Consider the following 27,184-nt stretch of genomic DNA (forward strand, 5'->3'; position numbering starts at 1 on the left):
CAGAACTGTTTACATATGGCAGATTACAGGGGGAAAGAGAGACCTTGTAAACACAGCATCAATATTATTAGACCCCAAAAGGATGCATATGCAGAATGCCCCTTGGGATTTGCAGGGACTCTTTGTCCAGGCAAGTATCCAGTACTATTTATTCCAGCTGGACAGACAGATGCCTCTGACTTCCATTATGGAAGGTGGAGGTGGGTTACTCTTTCCATCTTATGCTTTTGAGAATATGTAGAAAAAACATAAAATGTATCCTTGTTCTCTTTAATAGGTAGGTGTTTATTTCCTGGGAGAGTAATGGAAACCTATTAATGTTTTTCAAGTATATAAAAGACCACCACCAGGAAGAGGGGAACTCTGGCTTTCTAGCTCTGGTGTGATCAGAAGGAAAGGAATTTGTTTTGAAGCAACATGAAGGACGTGGAGTGACAAGATGTTCCAACAGCAAAGGCTGCTAAATATTAAAACATGTTCCCATGGCCTCTTCCTCTAGGATGTTTAATAAATACTGATTTTGAAAATGATGTCTGAAGAATCTCAGATTGTGTGTCAGACAAGGGGGGGAACACCTTCTGGGGTGGTTTATGAATTATGAGTCTTTAAAGCCCACTTACTAATTTTTTTTAAGGAAAGATGGTATAAAGTTCACCAACTGCAACTACTTTTTTAAATGTTCAGAGCTTTAAAATTTTTTTTCCTTTTTAAACCCACAATATATATAATTAGTGGGATCTTGGATCAAATGTTCATTTTATTTTCTTCTAGCCTATAATATTTTAAGATTAAAAGTTTAGCCCTGGCCAGTTTGGCTCAGCAGTTGAGCATCGGCCTGCGGACCAGAGAGTCCTGGGTTCAGTTCCCGCTAGGGGCACGTACCACACACACACACACACACACACACACACACACACACACAACGTTTATATCATAGCCAAGCCTGTGTGGCTCAGTGGGTGAGCATCGACCCATGCAGCAAGAAGTTACTGGTTTGACTCCTGGTCAAGGCACATGCCCATGTTGTGGGCCCAGTCCTCAGTGAGGGGCATGCAAGAGGCAGCCAATCAATGTTCTCTCTCATCAATGGTTCCATCTCTCTCTCTCCCTTCCTCTCTCTCTAAAATCAATAAAGAAAAAAATTTAAAAAATTATACCATAAAAAATTCTTGAAGAATTGGGTTTTTATGGTTATAACAATTAAAATTTAATTTAGACCTAATATAATTTCTTGATTCAAATTGTAGTTGGAAGTATTTCTAGAATGTATTTGTCCAAGTTCTTCCAAAGTCATTATAGTATACTAAAAGTAATTGATACTTTTATTTATTTATTTAAAAAACATTTTTTGTTGTTGTTGTTAATCCTTACCCAAGGATAGTTTTCTAGTGATTTTTAGAAAGAATGGAAGGGAGGGAGTGGGACAGAGAGAGAGAAACATTGATGTGAGAGAGACACTTCGATTGGTTGCCTCCTGAACAACCTTGATCAGGGCTAAGGATAGAATCTGCAGCCCAGGTATGTGCCCTGACCAGGAATCAAACCTGCCACATTTTGGTGTACAGGACAACACTCCAATCATCTTAACCACACCAGCCAAGGCAATTGATAATTTCAATATGTATTCTAGGATCTTGAAATTTCTGGGCTTATTGTAGAGTTTGGGAAGACAAACAGTGTGGATAGACTGGATTCTAATACAAAGGAGCAACTTGGAATTTCTCCTTGGAGTGGGCAATGTGATTCTTTTATTTTATATATTTATTTTTTAATATATATATTTTTTCCTTTATAGATTTTATTTTATTTTATTATTATTTTTTGGTGAGAGTTTATTTTTTATTTTTCAGTTACGGTTTACATTCAATATTATTCTGTTTTAGATTCAGATGTACAACACCGTGATTAGACAATCATGTTCTTCATAGAATGGCCCCCCCAATATTTCAAGGATCCACCTGGCCCCACACATAGTTATGATATTATTGACCATATTCCCTAAATTGTATTTACATCTCTGTGACTATTCTGTAACTACCTACCAATCCATACTTCTCAATTTCCTCACCTTTTTCACCCAACCCCCACCCATCTCACCTCTGTCAACCCAGTTTGTTCTCTGTATGAGTCTATTTTTAACCACGAGGATATAATTAGGTTAAAAAAAGTTTCTTTTTTTTTTCTTTTTTTTTTTTTCAAATCTTTATTGTTGGATGTAAAATGTATTACAGATGTTCCACATTTTTCCCCCATTGACCCCCTCCTCCCCACTCCCACCCCCCTCCCACCTTTTCCCACACTATTGTCTGTGTCCATTGGTTATGCATATAAGTTCTTTGGTTTATTTCTTCCCACCCCACCCCAACCCCTTTCCCTTTGAGGTTTGTCAGTCTAGCAATGAGTTTGTGCTTCTTAATCCCTTCACCTTTTTCACCCATTCCCCCAACCCCCCTCCCAACTGGCAACCAACAAAATGTTCTCTGTATCTATGAGAATGTTTCTGTTCTACCTGTTCATTTTGTTTGTAGATTCCATTGTTGATAGATGTGTATTCATTGCCATTTTGTTTGTTCATATATTTTATCTTTTTCTTCAAAAAGACCCTTCATTATTTCATATAATAACGGTTTGGTAGTGATGAACTCCTTTAACTTTATCTTGTCTGGGAAAGTTTTTATATGTCCATCAATTCTAAATGACAGCTTTGCAGGATAGAGTAATCTTGGTTGTAGGTTCTTGCTTTTCATCACTCTGAATATTTCTTGCCATTCCCTTCTGGCCTGCAAAGTTTCTTTTGAGAAATCAGCTGACAGCCTAATGGGAACTCCCTTGTAGGTAAGTAGCTGCCTTTCTCTTTCTGATTTTAAGTTTGTCTCTTTGTCTTGAACCTTTTGCATTTTGATGATGATTTGTCTTGGTGTGGGCCTCTAGGGGTTCATCTTGTTTGGGACTTTCTGTGCTTCCTGGACTTGTATGTCTGTTTCCTTCACCAAGTTAGGAAAGTTTTCTGCCATTATTGTTTCCAACAGGTTTTCGATTTCTTGTTCTCTCTCTTCTCCTTCTGGCACCCCCAAGATGCGAACGTTGGCACACTTGAAGTTGTCCCAGAGGCTCCTTACACTATCCTCATTTTTTTGGATTCTTTTTTCTTTTTGCTGTTCTGATTGGGCATTTTTTGCTTCCTTATATTCCAAATTGATGGTTTGCTCCTTGGATTTACATACTCTATTATTAAAGCTGTGTAAATTATTCTTTATTTCAGTTAATGCCTCCTTCAATTCTAACTATGTATCCATGATTTCTAACTGGTCCTTTTTTATGCTCTTGAGGCCCTCGCTAAGTTCACTGAGGTTCTCACTAAGTTCATTGAGCATCCTTATAAGCAGTATTTTGAACTCAGTATCTGTTAGGTTGCTTATCTCCATTTTGCTTAGTTCTTTTACTGGGGTTTTGTTCTGTTCTTTCATTTGGGACCTGTTTCTTTGTCTCCTCATTTTGGCTGCCTCCCTGTGTTTGTTTCAGTGTATTACTTAATGAGAGGTATGGGGCTCGCTGAGACCAGATGCTGCTCATTTGAAAGAATTTAGGAAAAACCTGAAGCAGGATCCAAGACCGGCCAATCCTATGGTTAAGCAAGTGGCAACAGCTTGGGTGGGCTTGAAAGTTGGGTGGGGTGGGGCGGGGCCTCAGGGAGTCAGCAGGGCGGGGCTACCAGTGTGAGCCAGGTTGCTGGAGTCCCAGATATGGCTTCTGTCTGCCCCCCCCCGGGAAGGGCTCACCAAAGGAACAAAGGCCTCTTACAGCATGTTTGTCCCCGAGAAAGCCCCCTCTCCAGCCCTCGCTCCAGTGCCAAACAGCTCAGTTCTTCCCTGTATGTCTCTGGTGCCCCTTGAGCTCCCTTCCCTCCAAGCTTAGAGGGAGAGAGTCCGATAAGTCCGTGCGCGGGCCCTTTAGGGAGCTGCCTGGGGCTCCACCCGCTTCAGCTTCCCTGAGCCTCAGTTCCCGCTGGTTTTTCCAGCCAGAAGTTATGGGGACTTCACTTCCTGGTACTGGAACCCTGAGCAGGGCACCTGGTGTGGGATGGGGACCCCTCAGTCCTCAGGAAGGACCTTCCCAGCTGAGGTATCCTCCTGAATTTTTATCCGCCACACTTGGGTGTGGGACCAGCTTGCCGCGCTGACGCCCCTAGCGCCACTGCCCCTCCTACCAGTCTGGATGTGGCTGCTGCTTTAATTCCATAGTTGTAGGACCTCCATTCAGCTTGATTTCAGGCGGTTTTGAATGATGGGTGTTCTGTGGTTTAGTTGTAACTTTGATGTGGTTGTGGTAGGATGCGATACCGCGTTTACCTACGCTGCCATCTTGACCGGAAGTCTCACTATTTCTTTTCTTTTATTTGCTCTGCATTTTTCTTTTTGTTTTCTTCTAGTTCTTTAAGTTGTAGGGTTACAGAGTCAATTAGAATTTTTTTTGTTTTTTGAGGTAAGCCTGTAGTGCTATGAACTTACCTCTGAGGACTGCTTTCACTGCATCCCATAGATTTCATATTGTTGTTTGTTCGTTTTTATTGGTTTCAAGGAAGTTTTTAATTTCTACCTTAATTTTGTTGGTTACCCATTCATTGTTTAATAACATGCTATTTAGCCTGTACATGTTTGAATATTTTTGTGTGTTTTTGTTTTAAGTGAGTTCTAGTTTCATGCCATTGTGATCCGAGAAGATCTTTGATATGATTTTAATCTTTTTGAATTTGTAGAGACTTACTTTGTGTCATAACATGTGGTCTATCTTTGAGAATGTCCTGTGTGCCCTTGAGAAGAATGTATATTCTGCAGCTTTGGGGTGAAATGTTCTGTAAATATCAGTTAAGTCCTACTGATCTAGGTTGTCATGTCAGGACTTTATGTCCCTGTTCAGTGTTTGAGTGGAAGATCTATCCAGTGGTGTAAGTAGGGTGTGAAAGTCACCCACTAAGATCATATTGCTATTGATCTATCCCTTGAAGTCCTCCAGGAGTGTTTACATATATTTTGGTGCATATATGTTTTGCAGGGTTATATCTTCTTGTTTGATTGATCCTTTAAATATTATGTAGTGACCTTCTTTGTCTTTTATTATGAACCTTGTTTTGAAGTATATCTTGTCAGATATGAATATTGCTTCACCAGCTTTTTTTTTTTTCATTTTCATTTGTTTAGAAAATTTTTTTCCATCTCTTCATTTTCATCCCGTGTGAGTCTTTTATTTTGAGGTAGGTCTCTTATAGACAGTATATGTATGGTTCATGTTTTCTTATCCAATCTGCTACCCTATGTCTTTTGATTAAAAAAATTAAGCCATTTACATTCAATGTTATTATTTATAGATTGTTATTTGTTGCAATTTTTATTTTATGCCCATGTTCCTCTTTCTCTCTCTCCCTTTCTTCTTCTTCTTACAACAGTCCCTTCAGTATTTCTTGCAGTGCTGGTTTGTTGGTGGTAAATTCCTTTACCTTTTATTTTTTAATCTGTGAAGCTTTTTATTTCTTCTTTGATTTTGAATGATAGCGTTACTAGATAGAGTACTCTTGGATTCAGATCCTTGCATTGCATTACTTTGTACACTTCATGCCATTCCCCTCTTGCCTGCAGTGTTTCTATTGAGAAATCAAATGTCAGTCTAATGGCAACTCCCTTGTAGGTAACTTTCTGTCTCTCTCTTGCTTTCTTTAAGATTTTTTTTGTCTTTAATGTTTGCCATTTTTATTATGGCGTGTCTTGCTGTGGGTCTTCTGGGGTTCATCTTGCTTGGAACTCTTTGTGTTTTCTGGAATTGTGTGACTTTTTCCTTTACCAGTTTAGGAAAGTTTTTTTTTTTTTTGGTCATTATTTCTTCAAACAGGTTCTCTATTCCTTTCTCGCATTTTTCTTTTTCCAGTACACCTATGATGTCAATGTTGTTATGTTTTGTATTGTCCCACAGCTCCCTTAAACTCTCCTTCTGCTTTTAAATTTTTTCCTCATTTGCTGCTCTATTTGGGTGTTTTTTTCCACCTTGTCTTTTAAGTCACTGATTTGGTCTTCAGCTTCTTATAATCTACTATTAAATCCTTTAAAGATATTTTTTTCGTAATAGATATGCCATTTTTCATTTCCTCTTGATTTTTATGCATAGTGCCTACCTCTTTTTTAAGCTGAAGTAGTTCCCAGTGAGCTCTTCATAATTCTTATTAAGTTGCTTTTAGTTCTCACCAAATTGTTTGAGCACCCTTATAATCATTGCTTTGAATTCTTTATCTGACAAGTTGCTTTCTTTTAGTTTCTGTAGTTCATTTTCTGGTGATTCCTGTCTCTTTTTCATTTGGGTGTTATTGTTTTTTGTGTCACCATTTTAGTAATCTGGTAGTTCTAGGCCTGGTGAGGGATGTTGGAGTGTGTAGGCAGGTCAGTGTGTATCAACTAGGTCTGCTGTGCCTCCCAGCCTGTTTTGGCGTATGGCACCTCTTGCCTGCTGTTGGTCCTGGAGGGTTTATACCTGGTGATTGTTATTGGTTTGTTGTGCAGGTCTCGGCTCCATGATGCTGCTGCTTGGGCTGGGGCACCACTCCTGATCAGTGTCTGCTGATGCTGTGTGGTTGGGTTTAGCTGCCGATATGTGCTGTTGCTGCCTGGGGTACGTGGGTTCGTCTGGTGCACTGCTGGAATGTGTAGGTCCTTCTGGTAAGTTGCTGGGTGGGTCCAGCTGATGTTCTGCTGGGGTTTGTGAATCCAGTTGGTATTCTGCTGGGGTTTGTGGGTTTCACTGGTGTGCTTCTGGGGTTCATGGGTCCCTCTGGTGTATTGTTGGAGTACACTGCTGACTGGTGGGGCTCAGCTCCAGATTAGTTGCTGCTGGGGGTGAGTGTCAGCTCCTGGTTTGCACTGCTACTGCTGCTGCTGTTGCAGGGGGGTGCTCTCAGATCCAAATCCTTTACTGCTGTTGGGGGCTAAGAATGCTTGGCACCTGGGACTTTGCTGCTTCTGGGGGGGTGGTGCACCGTTCCAACTTAGCTGCTGCAGTTGTCAGGGGAAGGTCTCAGCCACCCTAGCCCTGCTACTTGGGCTGGGTACCACTCCTGATCATCCTTTGCTAATGCCACTGGGGATGGGTTTCAGCTGCTAATCTCAGCTGCTAATGCCTGTTGAGGGTGGGGTTCTACTCCCACCCACTATTGCTGTGGTGAGAGGTGCCAGATTCCCAAGCTGGTGCTAGTGTCGCCAGGAGCCTGGGCAAGCCATCCAGAGCATAGGCAGGCCACTGCTGCTGTTGGGGGTGGAGCTCCAGCCCGCGGCCAGTTTCAGCTATTGCAGCAGGCACCTCAATAGTGCTGCTACTGTGCACTGACCGTGTTGATACAGCTGAATTCAGTGGACCAATGTTGCAAGGTGTTCTGTTGAACTCAGGTCGCTTGGCCCTAGCTGCTCTCTGTTTCCTCAGTCCAAGAAAGACCCGGGATCTTCCAACATGGTGGGGGCCTCCTGGCCATGCAGGGGAAGTTCGCTGACCTGCCGTTTACCGCGGTCATCAGCTGCTTTCCTTCCACAACACAGGAACATTCTGCTCTGTGTCTCTGCCCTGCTCAAAGTAGGTTGTCCACACTCACATTCACTCACACTCTCTCACACTGCCATACATTCACCCTCGCTTCAGTTCTGCCTGTCACCATCTTTTTCTCCAGAAGTTTTAAAATATGTTTTGGTGCTCCAATATAGGGTGCATACAGTTGTCCCTTGCCACTTCGTGCTTTGACATTTGAGGCTTCACTCTATCGCAGTTTTTTCAAGTATATTCATTAAAAAGTTGATCGAGACTGTAAAAATGATACAGCATGCACTCGGTTGTCTGAGTCAATTATACACCCCTGTATTACAATTATAATTAAAATTATTGTATGTATGGACTGTAGGCCTATGTATTCAAGCACCCCCACAAATCCTTCAAGGCCAGGATTTGTGCAACCATTCGACCATTCCTTGTGTGTGGGCAATAACTTTTCCAAAAAATTGGGTGTGGTGAAACCAAGCCAATCAGAACATGTTGTTCACTGATTGGCTATCCTATCCTCTTTTTATCCTGGCCACTGATTGGCTCAGCCTCATGGAAGTTTGTTTCTCTCATACACACTTCTATATCCCTACACATTGAAAGCATCTTTGCTCTTGTGTTTGCAGTTTCTAAGAACCTTTTATTTTATCCTCACCCGAGGACATTTTTCCATTTTTTGTTCAGATAGAGTGGGAGGCAGAGAGAGATAGATAGATAGAGAGAGATAGATAGATAGATAGAGAGAAACATCGACGTGAAAGGGACACATCAAGTGGCTGCCACCCGCACGACCCAACCAGGACCAGGGAAAAACTGCAACCGAGGTACATGCCCTTAGTGGGAACCGAACCTGAGTCTCTCAGGACTGCAGGCTGACACTCTAACTGCTGAGCCAAACTGGCCAGGGCTCTGGGAACTTTTATTTAAGCCCTATGATGGATCCTAAATGTGCTGCTTCTTCTAAGCCTTCTGACAATAAAACTAAGGGCCAGAGGAGAATGTTATCATCCAGGAGAAGGTGAAACTCTTGGATATAATCAAAGATGGCATGAAAATTGTGGAGGTTGCTCACCATTATGACTGGAATGAGTCTACCACTCACTCCATCCATAAAGATGAAAAGAACATCTGTGTAATGGCTACTGTCTCTTTCAACAAGGAAGCAAAGTGTGCCGTGACAAGTCATAAGTTTGCAGTGAAAACAAAGTCTGTCCTAGTCATTTGAATCAGTGACAACTGCAAGAAAAACATTTTGTTGGATTTACTGGTCATCTGGGAGAAGACAAGGCAGCTCTCTCAGTGCTTTATGGAAGATGAACTTCAACCAGGACCCTCTTCTGCAACATTCATGGATTTCACAAAGAACAAGGGTTGGTTCGAGAAATTCCAGAAGAGGTATCATCTGAAGAGTGTCATTCTCCATGGAGAAGCTGCCTCTGCTGACCAGTCTTCAGCAGGGGACTATGTGAACAACATGTTCCAGAAGATTCTTGAGGAGGACGAGTATCATCCAGCACACGTAGATGAGCTGCTGGAGACACATTCAGATCCCTTAACTGATGAAGATCTGGTGAAGATGACTAAGTCTTCTAGTGAAGAAGAGAAAGAGCAGCCAGAGGTTCCTGGAGGTCAGGAGGAGGAATTTGGCCTTACATTTGAGCATCTCTCGCAAGTCGTGAGAACTATTAAGGTAGTACAGGACAGGATTGGCTAATGGGACCCACAAATGATGCATGCATTGTGGTTCTGAAATGCACTTGATGGAGCGATAGAACCGTACAAAAGCCGCCTCATGCATATGAAAAGACAGTGCCAGCAACTGCCTATCATGATGTTCTTCAGCTGTGCACCCAGACACCCACTGCCTATTCCTAGTACTCCTTCAGTGTAAGAAGATGATGACGCACCTGATAAAGATACTGCACCACCTGAAGACTCTCCTACTGAGGCTGTGCCTTCAGAGGAGCAGTAACCTTGCTCTTCTTTGCTGTGCAGTACATCTCTTCATCTTCATTGCTTCATCATCAAACAAGTTGCACTATTTTCATAGGCTAGTGGTTGTATGTAAGAACTGTGTGTGTTTGTAATTAAATGTACAATAATAATATAATATTTGTAACATCTAATATGTTTATTTTCTCTTATTTTGTCTAATATATTGGGTAATATGAGTGTAATGGTGACTAAAGGGTGTTATTTCATGTCTAGAGGGCTCTAATAATGTTAAAAATGTATTTAGAAGGTCATAAACAGGTTTTCTTTAACTGCAAAAATATTGGATTTATAAATAAAGAACCCTACTTCTCAGAAATTTATTTATTGCTGTATAGTCTGGAACTTATTAACTGTGATAAATGAGGGCCGACTATATATGTTTTCTAAGGTTATATCTTCCTGCTGGATGATTCATTTAGTATCATGTAGTAGCCTTCTTTGTCTCACATTATGGCCTTCATTTTAAAGTCTATTTTATTAGATATGAGTATTGATACCCCAGCTATTTTATTGTTTACATTTGCTCGGAAATTTTATTCTATTCCTTCATTCTCATCCTGTGTGAGTCTTTTGTTTTGAAGTGGGTGTCTTGCAGACAGCACATATATGGGTCATACTTTCTTATCCATTCAAGTACTTTGTGTCTTTTGATTGGATCATTTAATTCATTTATATTCAAGGTTATTACTGATATGCAATTATTTATCACCATTTTTATTTACTATGTCTATGTTTCTTCTCTCTATTTCTTCTGCTTATTGCTGCAAGCCTTTTAACATTTCTTGCAATGCTGGTATGGTGGTGATATATTCCTTTAGCCCTTTTTTTGTTTGGGGAGCTCTTTATTTTATATTCTATTTTGAATGATAGCCTTGCTGGATAAAGTAGTCTTGGTTTCAGACCTTTGTTTTTCTTTTTCTTTTTCTTTTTTCTTTTAATCCTCACCCGAGGACATTTTTCCATTTTTTGTTCAGATAGAGCGGGAAGGAGAGAGAGGAAGAGAGAGAGAGAGAGAAACATCGATGTGAAGGGACGCATCGAGGGGCTGCCACCCGCACGACCAACCAGGGCCGAGGACAAACTGCAACCGAGGTACGTGCCCTTAGCGGGAACCGAACCCGGGTCTCTCTGTACCGCAGGCCGACGCTCCAACTGCTGAGCCAAACCGGCCAGGGCAGACCTTTGTTTTTCAATATCTTGAATACTTCATGCCATTCCCTTCTGTCTCATAGTGTTTCTGTTGAAAAATTAGCTGACAGCTCTATGGGAGCTCCTTTGTAGTTAACCTGTTGCTTTTCTCTTGCTGCCTTTAAGATTATCTCTTTGTTTTTCACTTTTGGCATTTTAATTATGATGTGTCTTGGCATGGGCCTCTTTGGTTTCTTCTTGCTTGAGACTCTCTGTGCTTCATGAACTTGTATGCCTTTTTTCCTTCACCAAGTTAGCAATGTTTTCTGCCACTATTTCTTCAAACAGATTCTCCAACCCCTGCTCATTTTCTTCTTCTTCTGGTACTCTTATGTTGTAAATGTTGTTATATTTCATATCGTCCCACAATTCTCTTAATCTATCCTCTTGTTTTTTAATTGTTTTTTTTCTTTTTGGTTCTCTGACTGAGTGATTTTTTTTACCCTTTGTTCTAATTTTCTGATTCAATTCTTGGCTTTCTCTAATTTGCTGGTTATTCCTTCCAAGGTGTTCTTTATTTCTGGTGCATCATTCTTGATGTCCGATTGTTTATTTTTCATTGTTTCTGTATATTTTTTCATGCTGTTGAGCATCCTTGTAATCATTACTCCGAATTTTATATTTGATAACTTGCTTTTCTCCATTTTATTTAGACCTTCTTCCTGAGAATTCTCTTGTTCTTTCATTGGGACTTGTTTCTTTGTTTCACCATTTTGGTTGTCTCGGCAGGGTTTGGAGCCTACCAAAATCTCCCTGTAGATACACATTTGTCACAGATTCTGATTCCCTCTGCTAGGTTTGGATGTTTATGGAAGAGACCATGCTGCACACTAATGTCTGGTCTTATTCTCCCAGGTGGAGTCCAAGGCCAGACAGAGATTCAAATACTCCAGAGATCCACCTTTGTCTGCAGCCTGATGTTTGTCTTAGTCACTTAATGAGCCTCAGATTGTAGTCTTCATTTGGAGCTAAGCTCCCCTACAGTTGGCACGGTGAGGAGATTTTGAGAGGGTTGGGCAGTTGCTTACCCCCAGGCTAATTCTGCTTAGAGAGAAAAACTCTGCTTGAGAAAGATGGTTCCTCCAGTGTAGGTTAATGACTCAGCACAGGGAACCAGTTCTCAGTCTTCACAACTCAGTCCCCAGAGACCCAAAACCCATTGACTATGAGCAAGGCCCAAGGCTCAAAGTACCCAGAGACTAATCTTTGCCTGCCAGCTAGCTGGTAGTCTCTGACAGTTATTGAGCCTCAGGTTGCAGTTCTGTGCTAGGCACTAACTCCTCCCAGAAGGTGGAATAAAATTTCAACAGGTGGGGCAGTAGCTTCCCTGCCCACCCTCCACTCCCTGGGCTATAGCTGCTTTAATGGGAGAGCTCTGCCTGTGGGTTAATGGCTCAGTACAGAGGCCCAGGCAGCTGCCTTTACAGCTCAGACCTCAGAGCCATGAAACTCATCAGCTGTGGGCCTGGTCCAAGGCTCAAAGCATCCAGAGTCTCGTTTCTACCTGCCATCTGGCTGGTAGTTTCTGACTGTTAATGAGCCTCAGTTTGCAGCTCTGTGCTAGGCACTAACTCCTTCTGGTGGTGGTAGGAGGTGAAATTCCAATGGGTGGGGCAGTTGCTTCACCCCTGGGCTAAAGCCATGTTGATGGAAAGAGTCTGCCCAAGACTCAAGGTTTCTGTAGTGTGGGGAATGACTCAGCATAGGGTTCCTGATGCCTCCTTCCCATCTCTTTCCCCAGTACCATGAACCCCTGACTCTCCTCATGCAGCTCCAGTTCAGTCAGCCCTCCCTCTGCTGGAGCCCAAGGTGAGTGGCTGTAGCTGAAATTTAGAGCACTGATCCTTTAGGTAGATGCCTTTTTTCCCAGTGCCTCTCCCTGCCAGACAGGACCTCTGCTCTGGTGTTTTTCAGAGCCAAGTGTTATGTGGGCACCTTTCCCTGTTCTGCCACTTTGTGCTGGTGAGCTAGCTTGGAGTTTAAATCCTAGACTTCTCAGAGGGAACTTCTCACAGCTAAGATAGCCCTCAGCTGCTACCTGTGGGAGCCCTCTCATGACTCTGCACCTCCTACCAGACTTAATTTGGGCTCCTCTTTATGTCCCTGGTTATAAAAGTTCTCTCCAGCTGGTTTTCAGTTGATTATTCCAGATGACTTTTCTTTGTTTTAGTTGTAATTCCAGTTTGGTCCTAGGAGACAGTTAGTATAGCTTCCATTCACTCTGCCACCATATTTCCTCCCTTCCAAATTTTTACTATATTAAATATTGCACCCAAAACATTCTTGAATATACCAATATTTAAACTAATATAGGCATATTTATTTAGAATAGTCCCCAAGAAGTAGATTTTCTGGGTTAAAAGTCTGATTTCAACATTTTAAAACATACTGCCAATCGAAGGCACTTGTTATGCACCTACTTGTCCTGTCAGTTATTAACGTAGCTCTTAGAGAAAGTGGATCTTAAACAGGCTGAATAAAAAATCTTCAAGTGTTCCAAACGTCTCACTTTAGCATTTGAAAAGAACTCTCTGCCTTCCCATAAATGTGCCTTTTACACTCTCCCTCTCTTCATTGCCTGGACTGGCATGTATTAACCACAGACTATGGGCTGGGGCATCTGCAGGAGAAGAAGTATATCTAGAATATCACTGATCTGGCACTTGCCCCATGAAAATCAATTCTGCCTTATATTTTGCTGATTGGATAAAAGATGGAAAAAACTTTCATTGTCCTTTCTTTTTTTGTGTGTTAATCCTCACCTGAGGATATTTTTTCCATTGAATTTTAGAGAGAGTGGAAAGGTTGGAGGGAGGGGGAGAGACAGAGAGAGAAATATCGGTTACCTCCTGCACTTGATCCAACTGGGGCAGGAATTGGGCTCAGATGGAACCTGCAACCCAGGTACATGCCCTTGACCTGTGGCCCTTCACACACCAACCACTAATTCCATCTGGCCAGGACTAACTGCCCTTTCAAAGTAATATTTTTTTAATCGTCACTCAAGGATATTTTTTCCATTGATTCTTAGAGAGAATGGAAGAGAGAGAAGGAGGGGGAGAGAGAAACATCAATGTGAGAGAGACACATCAATTTGTTGCCTCCCACACATAGCCGGGTACAGGAGCAAACCTGAAAACCAGGTACATGCCCTTGATTGGGAATCAAACCCCAGACACCTTGGTGCATAGGCCAACATTCTAACCACTGAGCAACACCAGCCAGGGCTAAAGTAATTTCTTAAGTTATTCCAAAAAGAAGAGGATATCAGGGTAGTGGTGGTGCTGGGCAAAGATTCCATTAGACTTACACCCAGGTGGAGAGAGTTCTACATATGTGGGAAATCCTCTGGATCCAAGGAACACAGGATGAATGCAACACTGTGACACTGGGGAATGGGACAGGAATTGGAATGAAGTGCAGTTGGGGATCTGAGAAATTGGGACAAGCCTTATATATGAGATGTCTAGAAAAGTGAGGAACCCATTGGAGAGGTGTTTTTTTTGAAAGCAGAGAACTGAGAAAATGGCATTGTAGAAAGGATGAGACTGTACAGGAGGCACCAGAAAAAAGTTCCAAGAAGCAAAGAAAGTGACAATACCGGTAGACAGGATGATGGCAATTTTATAACTACACGTGATCTGAGATCAGTGTGGTCTGCTTGGTTTTAGTTCACTTATCCTCAACTCAAATGCTGCTCTCTGGTATCATTTATTGCCATGCTTTCCTACTTGGTACAGATATTACTTGTGGTACAAAGTAGGTAGGTGTGTGTATCTAAGCATACGTGTGTGTGTGTGTACCTGCACACACAGGCATTTTCCTGGAGAATTATCTTAATGCATGATTTGTAAGCTTGGATTCTCAAAACATAGGAAGGCCCAAACAAAGAAGAGAAGTTGCCTAGATGTCAGCTCTGATATGCCGTGCCAGTTGCCTCTACTAGCAGCCAGTTTTCCCAAATCCAAAGATGTGTATAAATATAGCATCTTGCCAGTTATGTAACAAAATGGGTAAGGGATCCCTTCATTTTCCAAAGTGGCACATAATGATACACAAGTACTTGGCACAAAACCATACTCTAGAGATTCTAAGGCACTTTTTGATGATGGAAACCAAATAGAAGCTGAGGCATTAACCTTCCTACTCCCACCTTCCTCAGCCAGCTGAGCAGAGCCTCAGAACACACACACCTGTGTGGAACAGATGGTGCCCTGGTGCTATTGTTATTTTACCATCTGGCTGAATGGCAAACTGCATGGTCAAGGGCAGTGTGTAGATTAAAGCAGTTAGAGAGGATTGTGTCTCCCAAGAAAGGGTTCCACCATCTTGATGGAGTCAAGTATGGCTCTTTATCACAGAGGAAGTGAGGACAGCTGAGATTTTTCAGAATCAGTATTTATATAATGATTCTTAGTGGATGATTTCAGAGCATTGCCTGTATCACTGCATTGTCTGAGCTTCCTGCTAGGAGGACGACTGCTGCTTGTCTGGATCTTGAATTTCCATTACCTACAACAATCAGAGCTGCCATCTTGCACACATGAAGGTCATATACATTTTTATTTGCTATTTCCAAAATATGACTACTTTGCAAAACTATTTGGATGAAACAGGTCTGATTGACAAACTCACACACTGTGTATGAGGAATTGGGAGGCATTACTTCTTAACATTCAAAGACAGCCACATGTTGGAAACTCATACTCTAGCAAGGCTGAAATCTATTATTATATCAGAGTATTAGCATTGTTTGGTATAGAATAACTTAACTGTAATGACACACTGAGAAATCAATATGACACCAGAGTCAGTGTTCATTTTCTTAAAGATGAACTGGCTGATGGATTTAGCAATTTTTTAACATAAGGAATAAGCAAATTTCAAAAGTAAATTAATCAGAAACTGGTAAGCAAGTAATAGATTTGTAGTGCATAAATGATTTTGGTTTAGCTTGGTATTATCACCATATTGTTCTAGAGTATATATTATGGTCTTTTACTTTGAGTACAAATTATTCTACATGTTCTACAGTTGCACACATTTGTAATATTTTGGTAACTTGTCACTCATCAGCAAGAAACTCAAGTTTTCTTTTCTTAAAGGACACTCAATTTAGTATTGCTTGACAAGGTTGTATGAGAAGTTGAAGATGCAGATAAAACAAAAAATAACATCCTCCTCTAAGATTCCCTACTTTTTATCTCAAAGTAGAAAAAGTTTAATTTTTTGCTGTTAATAATAAGAAAATTATATGCTTTAAGAAAGTAATTTAAATAATTAAAAAGTATAAAAAGGCGAAGACACCTATGCAATTCCACCCCACAGAAATAACAATTATTAATGTTTCTTGATTTTAAATGCATAGATATAAGTACATATGTATAAATAAAATAAATAAAGTTATTCTGTATCCACTGCTAGGCTCCTTTTTCATTTGACTAAATCTTTAGGATGCCTTTTTGTATTAGTAAACATAGACTTGGCATTAAAAAAGATGTTCCATTATTTAGTTTACTAATCCCCTGCTGACAGATATTTTAGTTGGTTTCCAATTTTCCACTTTTATAACAAACATTACAGTCATTATTTTGTACACATATTGGTGCAGATTTTAAATTATATTTTTAGGATAAATTATTACAGGTACTTTGATGTTTCTTCCAAAATATTTTTAAGCAAAATACCTAGGTTTTAGGGTATAAGCCACTTTTGATAATTCATATGGTGGATTAACCAGAGTGATACTGAATTCCCAGCTCAACTTATCTGGTTCCCAGGAGTTGTGGTAGGCAGACTTCTATGGTGGTCCCCAAGATTCAAGCCCCTCTGCTGTATATCCCTGTATGATCCCTCCCCTTGAGTATGGGCATGACTGTGAATATAATGGGATGTTTCTCCTATGACTGAGTTATTATCAGTTAACTTTGAATTCATCACAGGGGAGATTATTTGGTTCGGCCTGGGTGATCAGGAAGGAAGCCAACAGCCAAATTGGGATTTTCCTGGAGACCACATGGCCAAGAACCTAGAGTGGCCTTTAGTAGTTGAGATGGGTCCCTGATCAAAGACATCAGCCCTACAACCACAAGGTACTGATTTCTGTTGGTAAATTTGGAAGTGGACCCCAAACCTCAAATGAAAATTGTAGCCCCATGCTAACATCCTGAACAGGGGACCCAGTCAACCCATAGTTGGGTTAAATTTGTCATGTTGAAGTAGCTAGGTATATGATAATTCATTACACAGTAATAGAAAACTAATATTATACATTGAACTGAGGCAAGGCTCTGCCATAATGTTTTAGATTTTGCTTGTAGCTGTCATATCTGGTGAAATGAAACTTTCCCAAGTACCCACCCTCTACAGAAATGTGATGGACCAGCCTGAGGTGTGAGCTCAAAGCTTAGTGGCCATGGCCTTCTTCCTGAAGATCATAGTTAAGCAATGCAGTTCATAGTCTTGCTCTTCAGGAGGACTTCTCTGAAGAAGAAAAATCCAGCGTTGCCCTTCTACCTCTTAGAACCTAGACCAGCTGGCTAAAGGGCCTTTCTTAGAGATTCCTGCTACTCTAGCAGTTTTAAATTATTTAACTGACTTTTCCCAAGATATAATAATTAATAAATATCAGTATGAGTTCATGGGTTCTTATTTTATTCAAAGAATTAGAAGCTGTTATTATCATTCTGATGCTCAGATTATCATAGTTTTCTCAGTAGGTGTCCTTCAGGCTGGTTCCTGTGTCCTTTTGGCACATCCTCTCATTTTTGAGCCCTTCTTTATGTGTATTTCAGATCCATCTTGTACTTTCTCTAGAATCAACCATTTCTACAAGAAGCCCTGGTTCCTTTCAGTAGTTAGAAACCAAGATCTGAGAAGTAGAGGTGCTCATGGCTTCTAGGCCTTTCTGAGATATAAAATTTATTTCCCCCCCTTTTTTTCCATCTTTTCTTTTTCCTTTCCTCCCTAGCTGCCTTTCATCCTTCCTTCCTTCTCTCTCTCTCTCTTTTCTGTCTATCCAGCCACCTATTTATGTTAAACACTACAAGTTCATCCTGAAATCTCCTATCCCATTCTGTCACCAGAGAGTTTACTATATCTAACACCCTTCCCCAAGAGTGGGAAACCTGGCTCCCATTATTTGCTCATTTGCTTAATTACACATAGTACAAAAAAAGCTTCATTATTGTAAATACATACCACTGAGAGAATAAGACTTCAATTAGAGTTCAATATTTATCTATAGTTCTTTTTGGATTTAGACAGAGAGTAAACAGAATACTGTATTTATTTATTTTTTTATTCTTCTTTTCTTCTGGTTATGTTATTCATTTGAAATACAATCAGGTACATTTGTTTTTGTTTAGTTTATCCTCTTTTAATTTACTTTTTAATAATTTTCAAATTATCCTTATTATCCATATTAGGCAGCAAATGTCTTAATAAGAGTTTACCCCCAGAAGACCTGCAGAAGTCTTTTTAGCTATGAAAATGAAGTTCTAGATACAAGGACCCCCTTGGATTCAAATGGAGTCCTACATGGGACATATGATGGCCCCATAGCTACTCTAGTTAAGTTACCCAAATCTGTTTGCTCACCATGCAACACAAGAAGAAATCAGCTGTAGAACTGATCTTATCCCTAAGAGCGTCCTATGGCAGAGAGACACACCTTCCTGTGGATTACTTCTGATTACAAAACACAGTACCCCAATGTCTCCTCCCTATACTTCTATGTTGATCTTCATCAAAGTATAGAGAGCAAGGCCTGCAAAAAAATACAAGGGGAAATGAGAAAAACATGATGACCTAAAGTAGCTCTGTCAAATCTCTCTCAATCCTATGGATTATGGGGAACAAAAAATCAAGAATACTGGATTAGATCCTGGGTTAAAAATGATATTGCTTTGAAGAACAGTATTGGGATAACTGATTAAATGTGAATAAAGATAATATTAGATATATTTGATATTATACAAAAACATTGTGTCAATATTTAATTTTCTAAATTTAATACTTGCTCTCTGGTTACATAAGAGATGGTTCTTGATCTTCAGAGACACAAGCTGAAAAAACTAAGGAGTGAAGGGTCATTATAACTGTAACTTACTCTCAAATAGTTCACATACAACTCACAAAAGCAAAATGGCAGAGTTTTAGTAGTTGGTGAAAAGTACATTTGTTGATATTATTGTTGCAAATTTTCTGCAATTTTGAATTTTTTCAAAAGTAAAATATTACAGATGATGTATTATAGAATCCTACATTTAAACTTTTATCATTTTATCAACCAATGTCATCAAATAAATTTCATTAAAATATATTTACAAAAAAGTAAAAATATTGACAATTAATGATTTAGATCCATTTAACATATGATAGACTGGCTGCATTATATATCTGTAATAAATCTTCTATACTTTTATGCAGATACCATGTAATAATCACACATAAAAATGGACATTTTAAGGCACAAAGAAAACCCCTATAAATTCAAGAAAGTAGAAACTCAACACTCTCATTATTAAATATGAAAGAATAAAACCAATTTCATTGAAGAGGTGTCTATTTAGTTTCTCTGCCCATTTTTTAATTAGGTTCTTTGTCTTCCTTTTGTTGAGTTGTATGAGCACTCTATATATGTTGGAAATTAACCCCTTATCTGATATATCGTTGGCAATTATGCTCTCCCATACAGTGAGTTGCCTTTCCATTTTGATGATTATATCTTTTGCTGTGCAGAAGATTTTGAGTTTGATGTAGTCCCATGTAATCATTTTCTCCTTTGTTTCTGTTGCCTTAGGTGATGGAACAGTGAAAATTCTGCTGCATATAATGTCTGAAATTTTGTTGCCAACATTTTCTTCTAGGATTTTTATGGATTCATGAGTCACATTTGAAGAAATGCTCAACATCACTAATCATCAGAGAGATGCAAATTAAAACAACAATGAGGTATCACCTCACACCTGTCAGAATGGCCGCCATCAACAAATCATCAAACAACAAGTGTTGGCAAGGGTGTGGAGAAAAGGGGACTCTAGTACACTGCTGGTGGGAATGCTAACTGGTGCAGCCACTATGGAAAACAATATGGTGTTACCTCAAAAAATTAAAAATTGAACTTCCATTTGACCCAGTGATCCCACTTCTAGGAATATACCCTAAGAAGCCTGAAACACCAATCAGAAAGAATATAAGTACCCCCATGTTCATAGCAGTACTATTTATAATAGCTAAGATCTGGAAATAGCACAAATGTCCATCAGTAGATGAATGGATAAAAAAGTTGTAGTACATATACACAACGGAGCACTATGCAGCTGTAAGAAAGAAAGACCTCTTATCTTTTGAGACAACATGGAGGGACCTGGAAAGTATTATCCTAAGCGAAACAAGCCAAACAGAGAAAGAGAAGTATCATATGATCTTACTTATTTGTGGAATATAATAAACATAACAGTCTGAGGAATGGGGTAGCCCCAGAGATGTGCAAGTGTGTTACAGACTGGCAATCCCCAGAAGAGGTGGTGGTGGGGGAGAGATAAACCACAGAACTTATATGCATGTATGCATGTATGCATGAACAATGGACATGGACAACAAAGCTGGGGACAGGGCAGAGAGGGGAATCAGTGGGGGGAAAAGGAGAAACATCTGTAACAAAAATAAATTAATTAATTAAAAAAAAGAGTAAAACCAAATAAATGAGTATTCTGTTCAAGAAGTTAAAAAAGAGACCAACATACTTACATGGCAGGGGAGATAACATGATCATGAAGGTGGTTTTCCAAGGGCGAGGTTTATTCCTTGCACTCTGGATGTGCTGATGCCTGCAATTTCTCAAATGTGGGACAGAATTTTTGCTCTGCTGTGGCAAGTAAATAAATAAATAAATAAATAAATAAAGCAGAAGGGTGGAACTAAAATGATAAAATCAGAAATAAGTGTATCAGAAAATAAAAAACCAATCATATTAAACAATAAACCCAGGCACTGGTTCTTTGAAACAACCAATGACATAGACAAAATATAGCTGGTTTAATTTAAAAATACAAAATTAGACATTAATTCCACATAATGGAGATTTAACAAAATCTTTTCATGTAGTTCACTCTATTGATAAAGCAATGAAGAAAAATTATACTGGAATCTCTAGAGTTGTCAAAAGTTATTTAATAAACTTCAATGTTCTGTGCAAGTGATGGGCCTTCAGGCTTTTGGTTGCATCAGTCATATACAAAATTCACCTAAATCCACCTCTAGATTCTTAAGGGCTGAGTAAGCGGTTGCAAGGGGCTACCCAGGTTAGAGTGTATTTGCCTGAACCAAAAAAATTGTAGGAGAGAGGGGTGAGGGCACGAGCCTTCAAAAAAGTGGGAATCTTCAAGAGCTCCAGGATCTTCCTAAGAGAGTAAGAAGTCCCATTTAACATTTGCCAGATGAAGGGAAGAAGACACTGGCTGAGCAAGCATTGTTGGCTGCTTTGTCCCTTACCACACTCATACAGGTGTACGAGGGGAAGGAAGGTGGGTTCAAAACAGCACCTGGTGGGTCCAAAACAGCACCCAGTGGGTTGAGGAGGAAGTGAGCATAGATGCACCAAGACTGCAGAGACTACCCAAATCCTCCCCTGAAGGCAGGAAAAAGATGGGTAAAAGTCTTATTGCTACCAAAGTGAAGGCTTTGATTGACATCTTGGATTAAGCAAACTAATTTTTGACCCTGGACTGTGTTTGTGGCTTAATGTCATCACAAGACTTCTCCCTAAGAATGAGCTGGAAAAGTGAAGCTAAGTTTTCACCCATGCTAGAGAAAAATTTCCCACTGAATAAAGTTTACAGAACTATTGGGAAATAGAAATAAAGTGTTTTGATAACACCTTTGTCTCAACTTATCTCTCTCTTTTCATATTTTTTAACATCATCAACAGCAAGAAGAGACCAGGTGATAACTCCAACCATGTTCTTGGAAATCTCTAACTAGATAACCAAATTTATCAGGTACATATTTTGCTTTTTATGTAACTGCACATGACAATTTTACTAAGCATTCTGCCACTACATAATGAGGGTTCCCTTCCCCTAGTTTGTAATAACAATTTCCTTATTTCCTTTGAGCCCTCATTAGCATCATCCTCAAAGTCCAGATTTCTGCTAACCACTCTGTTTTAGGCTTTTTCTATCAATTTGCTCAAAATTCTTCCAGCTTCTAGGATATATATATATAAATAAACACTGTGAAGAAGGCTTACTTGTCATATGAAAAACTTGAACCATTTTGCTTTGTTCTTACTTTGGTTATCTATTGCTATATAGAAAACTGCTCTCAGAACTTAGTGGCTTAAACACAACAACATTTTACCTTTTTTTTTTTTTAATGTTTTTTATTGATTTTTTTATGGAGAGAAGAAGGGAAAGAGAGATAGAAACATCTATTGGTCTCCTCCTGCATGCCCCACCCTGGGGATCAAGCTTGAAACCCAGGCATGTGCCTTGACCAGGAATGGAACCAGGACCTCTCAGTCCATGGGTTGATGCTCAATCCACTGAACCACACTGGCCGGGCCCATTTTACCTTTTATGTTAGGAATTCAGGCCTGGCTCCTGTGGTAATTCTGCTTTACTTAGCATTGACTGGAATCACAGGGTGCTGTTCATCTGGTGGGTACTTTGGTCTGGAGTGTCCAAGACATATTCACTCACATGCCTGACACCTTGGAGAGGACAATGAGAACATTGGACTGAGCGTTAGGTAGACTCAAGTTCTCTCTGTTGTCTCTTCAACAAAGTAGCTGGACTTCCTACATGGTGGTTCAGGGTTCCTAGAATGAGTATTCCATGACACAGGAAGTAGGACAAATACTTCATGATTCCACTTACATGAGGTATCTAAAGTAGTCAAACTCATAGAAACAGAAAATAGAATGGTGGTTGCCAGCGGGTGGGGGAGAGGAGAATGAGGAATTGTTTAGTGGGTATAGAGTTTGTTTTGAGAGATGCATAGTTTTGAAGATCTGGCACAATGTAAATATACTTAACACTATTGAATGGTACACTTAGAAATTAGTTAACATGATACATTTTATGTGTGAATTTTTTAAAAACCACAATAAAAAATAAAAAAATAACTTGATCAAATTTAAAAATATGAAGTATTCTCATTCAGAGCTCTGATCACATACTGTAGTTCACATTCATGTCACTTCTGTGCCTTTAGCTCAGGGAGTCCTGCTTTTCAGTGAGGATGGGATCAGGAGATCCCCTGAAAGGGGGAAAAGAGTAATGTCTGGAGATGACAGGGTTCCCATCTTAGGAAAGCCCAAGTGTAGTCTCCATAGGTTGGCTGGAGCAGTAAGCCATTCCACGTTTGTCAGAGGACTTGCTTTACATCATTTGATTTAACCACTTGACAGCATAGGTGCTAGTGGAACTCAGTGCCTTAAATACCACATGCTTGTCATAAAATAAAAATCTTATAGTTGCCAACCATTTTGTCAGGTTTCCTCTGAGAATTTGCAAATGCTCTTCATTTGGCCCTGTTTCCATACTGAAGAGAGAGGTAATTTTCTTATCAAGATTAACTAACAATCAAAGTTTCTTTCCACACCATCTTAGGGCTCATCTGTGGTGGATGTTTTCAGAGCAACCAAACTGCAGTCTGTCTTCCCCACACCGTCTCATGTGAAAGCCTGAGCAGGCTGTCTTTCTTCCTTTTTCTCATAGTCATGTCCACCAACGAGAATGTTAATTCACCAGCTGCACTCCTTAACCGATTCAAGAACAAGGGGAAAGACAGTACAGAAATGAGGTGTCGCCGAATAGGAGTTAATGTGGAGCTGAGGAAAGCTAAGAAGGATGACCAGATGCTGAAAAGTAGAAATGTAAGCTCGTTTCCTGATGCTGCTGCTTCTCCACTACAGGAAAACCGCAACCATCAGGGCACTGTAAATTGGTCTGTTGAAGACACTGTCAAAGGCATAAATAGCAACAATTTGGAAGCCAGCTCCAAGCTACTCAGGCTGCAAGGAAACTGCTTTCTTGCAGAAAAACAGCCACCCATAGACAACATAATTTGGGCTGGTTTGATCTCAAAATGTGTGTCCTTCTTGGGCAGAACTGACTGTAGTCCCATCCATTTTGAATCTGCTTGGGCCCTCACTAACATTGCTTCTGGAACATTAGAACAGACCAAAGCTGTAGTAGATGGAGGTGCTATCCCAGCATTCATTTCTCTGTTGGCATCTCCCCATGCTCACATCAATGAACAAGCAGTATGGGCTCTAGGAAACATTGCAGGTGATGGTTCAGTTTTCCGAGACTTAGTTATCAAGTACAGTGCAGTTGACCCACTCTTGGTTCTTCTTGCAGTTTCTGATATGTCATCTTTAGCATGTGGTTACTTACGTAATCTTACCTGGACACTTTCAAACCTTTGTCACAACAAGAATCCTGCACCCCTGTTAGATGCTGTTGAGCAGATTCTTCCTACTTTAGTTAGTCTCCTGCATCATGATGACCCAGAAGTATTAGCGGAACAGCTGTTGGGCCATTTCTTACCTTACTGATGGTCCAAATGAACAAATTGAAATGGTTGTGAAAACAGGAGTTGTGCCCCAACTTGTGAAGCTCCTAAGAGCTACTGAATTGCCAATTGTGACTCTTGTGCTAAGAGCCATAGAAAATATTGTCACTGGGACAGATGAACAGATTCAAGTTGTAATAGATGCAGGAACACTTGCTGTCTTTCCTGGCCTGCTAATAAATTCCAAAACTAATATTCAGAAGGAAGCTACATGGACAATGTCAAACATGACAGCTGGTCGCCAGAACCAAATACAGCAAGTTGTGAATCATGAATTAGTCCCTTTCCTCATTGTTGTTCTCTCCAAGGCAGACTTTAAGACACAAAAGGAAGCTGTATGGGCTGTGACCAACTATACAAGTGGTGGAACAGTTGAACAGATTGTATACCTCGTTCACTGTGGCATAATAGAACCATTGATGAACATCTTAACTGCGAAATATACCAAAATTATTCTGGTTATTCTGGATGCCATTTCAAATATCTTTCAGGCTGCTGCAAAACTAGGTGAAACTGAGAAACTTAGTATGATGATTGAAGACTGTGGAGTTTTGGACAAAATTGAAGCTCGGAAAAACCATGAAAATGAGTCTGTGTACAAAGCTTCACTAAAGTTGATTGAGAAGTATTTCTCTGTAGAGGAAGAGGAAGAGGAAGAGGAAGAGGAAGAGGAAGATCAAAATGTTGTGTCAGAAACTACCTCTGAAGGCTATACGTTCCAAGTTCAGGATGGCACTCCTGGGACCTTTAACTTTTAGATTGTACAGCTGAGGCATCAAGTTGTTTGTTGTGTACTATGTTTGGTATAAGTTTATCTTACTGTTTCTCTACTAAGAACTCTTTTTAAATGTGGTTTGTTATGTAGTACTTTTTACAACGAAACTATACTTGAACAGTTCCAAACTGTACATACTGTATGAAGCTTCTCCTCTCAATAGGTTTCTTATTTCTATGTGGAATTTCATATCTTGAAGTGTCCTGTAAATAAAGATTAAATTCCACCAAAAAAAAAAGTTTCTTTCCACGGGTTCCTCCCCTCTTCTATGTCAATTTGTTACATAAATTAAGTGTTGGTGTCTGTCAGAAATGAATTCTGCTGCAAGTGACAGAACACCTGATTGCTGGGCCAGATATAAGTAGGGCTTTTCCCCCACATAACAAGAGACTTTGAGTAGGTAGTTAAGGTTGGGCAAGGCTGCTTCTGTTTCAGCGCCATTTGGATTATGAACCAAATGGCTGCTATTCCCCCTTTTCAGGCCTCATGTTTGCTTTCCAGTCAGGGATTAAGGGGGACTCACTAAAGAGCAAAGACATGTATCAGATATCTGTGTATTCATCAGGAATGTAAAACTTTTCTGGAAACCTAACCTTGTAGATATCTCACTGGCTACAACCAGAATCTTGTCATATAATCACCTCTAGCTTGACACATAGTAAGTCAGCTGCAATCAGCCACTTTCTTAAAGTGGTGCACGTTCATCTAATGACCACTCTTTGTATAACATTTCCCTCCAGAATATCACAAGCTGGAAATGGAGCTTCACCCTGATGGAAGGGAAAGTTTGTGGGGGCTTCTCTGAGCTGCCCTCCCCCCATGTCTACCAGTCACTTCCCAGGTCTTACTCCCAACAATTTTCCTTACAGTGACTTATCTCTTAAAGACAGAAGACATATTTTGCATATCTTTATATACCCTTAGGCATAGCGTGGTCTTGCATTTGGTTTGTGCTTTATATTTGTTAATTTTTCTGAAATACTTAGACTTCTTTCCTTTTTTATATGAAGACATTTCCAGACTATTTCAGGTCTGGTCACTGAGAATGGAAAATGGGAGTACTTGTATCAGAACATAAGAACACTTGACTTTTCTTCATGATGGCAGAGAGGGTGACATCACTTGATATAAGTTCCTTTTTATGGCTTGTTGCTTTATTCTCATGCCTTACCCTTTGTCCTCCATTTCTTGCTGGGTCTCTGTTGGCAGGTGCCCCCACATATACTTAGTAGCTAACTTGGTGATACAATAAGCTAAAAAATACACACCCTCTAACTTCCACCTGATGAAAATCACAAGGTTTTTAAAATAGCTTTTGATGTATATTTGTCCCTTTCTGCTTACTCAGAGAGTAAGGAGAGTTATAGAATTGTCAGGAGTTACAGAATGGTCTGCATGTTGACAAAGGACAGGAATAACTAATTTAGTACTAAACTTCTACCAGGGTTGCAGGGAGGGCCTGCCTCTCCAGGATATGTACCTTTTGTTCTGGGTCCTAATGAGCCCTCTGGAGCCCGCAGAGCTGCCTAGCATAGGTGGGACCCAGGTGACTCTGCTGGGGTGATTTTTCCCAGAGCTTCCGGGTGCTACAGGCTGATTTGTATGTTCTCATTGTAACAATTTCTGAAGCCTCAATTTCTGAGGTCTTCTAAGACACACTGTAATTTCAGGATTGACAATGATGTGACAAGAGTGAAAAGAAAACATATTTAGGGAAAGAGGAATTTCTCTCAACCTTTATTTTGACATTCAGCAGTAGGAGATGGATGTTTAAAATTACTCTTGATAAGAAACTATCAGTGGGAGTTATTTTGTTTCACAGATACTCGGCAGGTCAAACCATACTCAAATTGAACAAATATTCTCAAATTAAGTACAGGGAATAGTAAAGCTGAGTAACTCATGTTATAGAAAGGAAAAGAATTGTCAGGAGCCCATGTGCTGCCACAGCACTGCGGTGAGCTAAATTCGCCTCGGAGCAGACAACTGGGGAGGTCACTGTGGTAATTAGGCATTGACTGGTTTAGTTTAGGGACTTGGAGCTGACTTAAACCCACCACCCAGGCCATGGAGAGG

General features: G+C 40.1%; 1 protein-coding gene and 1 pseudogene across 1 annotated transcript; both read left to right on the forward strand.

Moving 5' to 3' along the window:
* Nucleotides 1-20,494: 20,494 nt before the first annotated feature.
* LOC118619497 lies at nt 20,495-20,624 on the forward strand (annotated as a pseudogene).
* Nucleotides 20,625-23,476: 2,852 nt separating this feature from the next.
* LOC118619092 (importin subunit alpha-1-like) lies at nt 23,477-25,099 on the forward strand. Its single transcript, XM_036245786.1, is given in 4 exon segments — nt 23,477-23,747; nt 23,750-23,790; nt 23,792-24,286; nt 24,288-25,099. Coding segments are annotated over 4 exon segments (1,611 nt in total). The 3' UTR covers nt 25,092-25,099.
* The last annotated feature ends 2,085 nt before the right edge of the window (nt 25,100-27,184 follow it).

The sequence above is a fragment of the Molossus molossus genome, unplaced genomic scaffold, assembly GCF_014108415.1.
Source record: "Molossus molossus isolate mMolMol1 unplaced genomic scaffold, mMolMol1.p scaffold_m16_p_6, whole genome shotgun sequence".
In the NCBI taxonomy this organism is placed as follows: domain Eukaryota; kingdom Metazoa; phylum Chordata; class Mammalia; order Chiroptera; family Molossidae; genus Molossus; species Molossus molossus.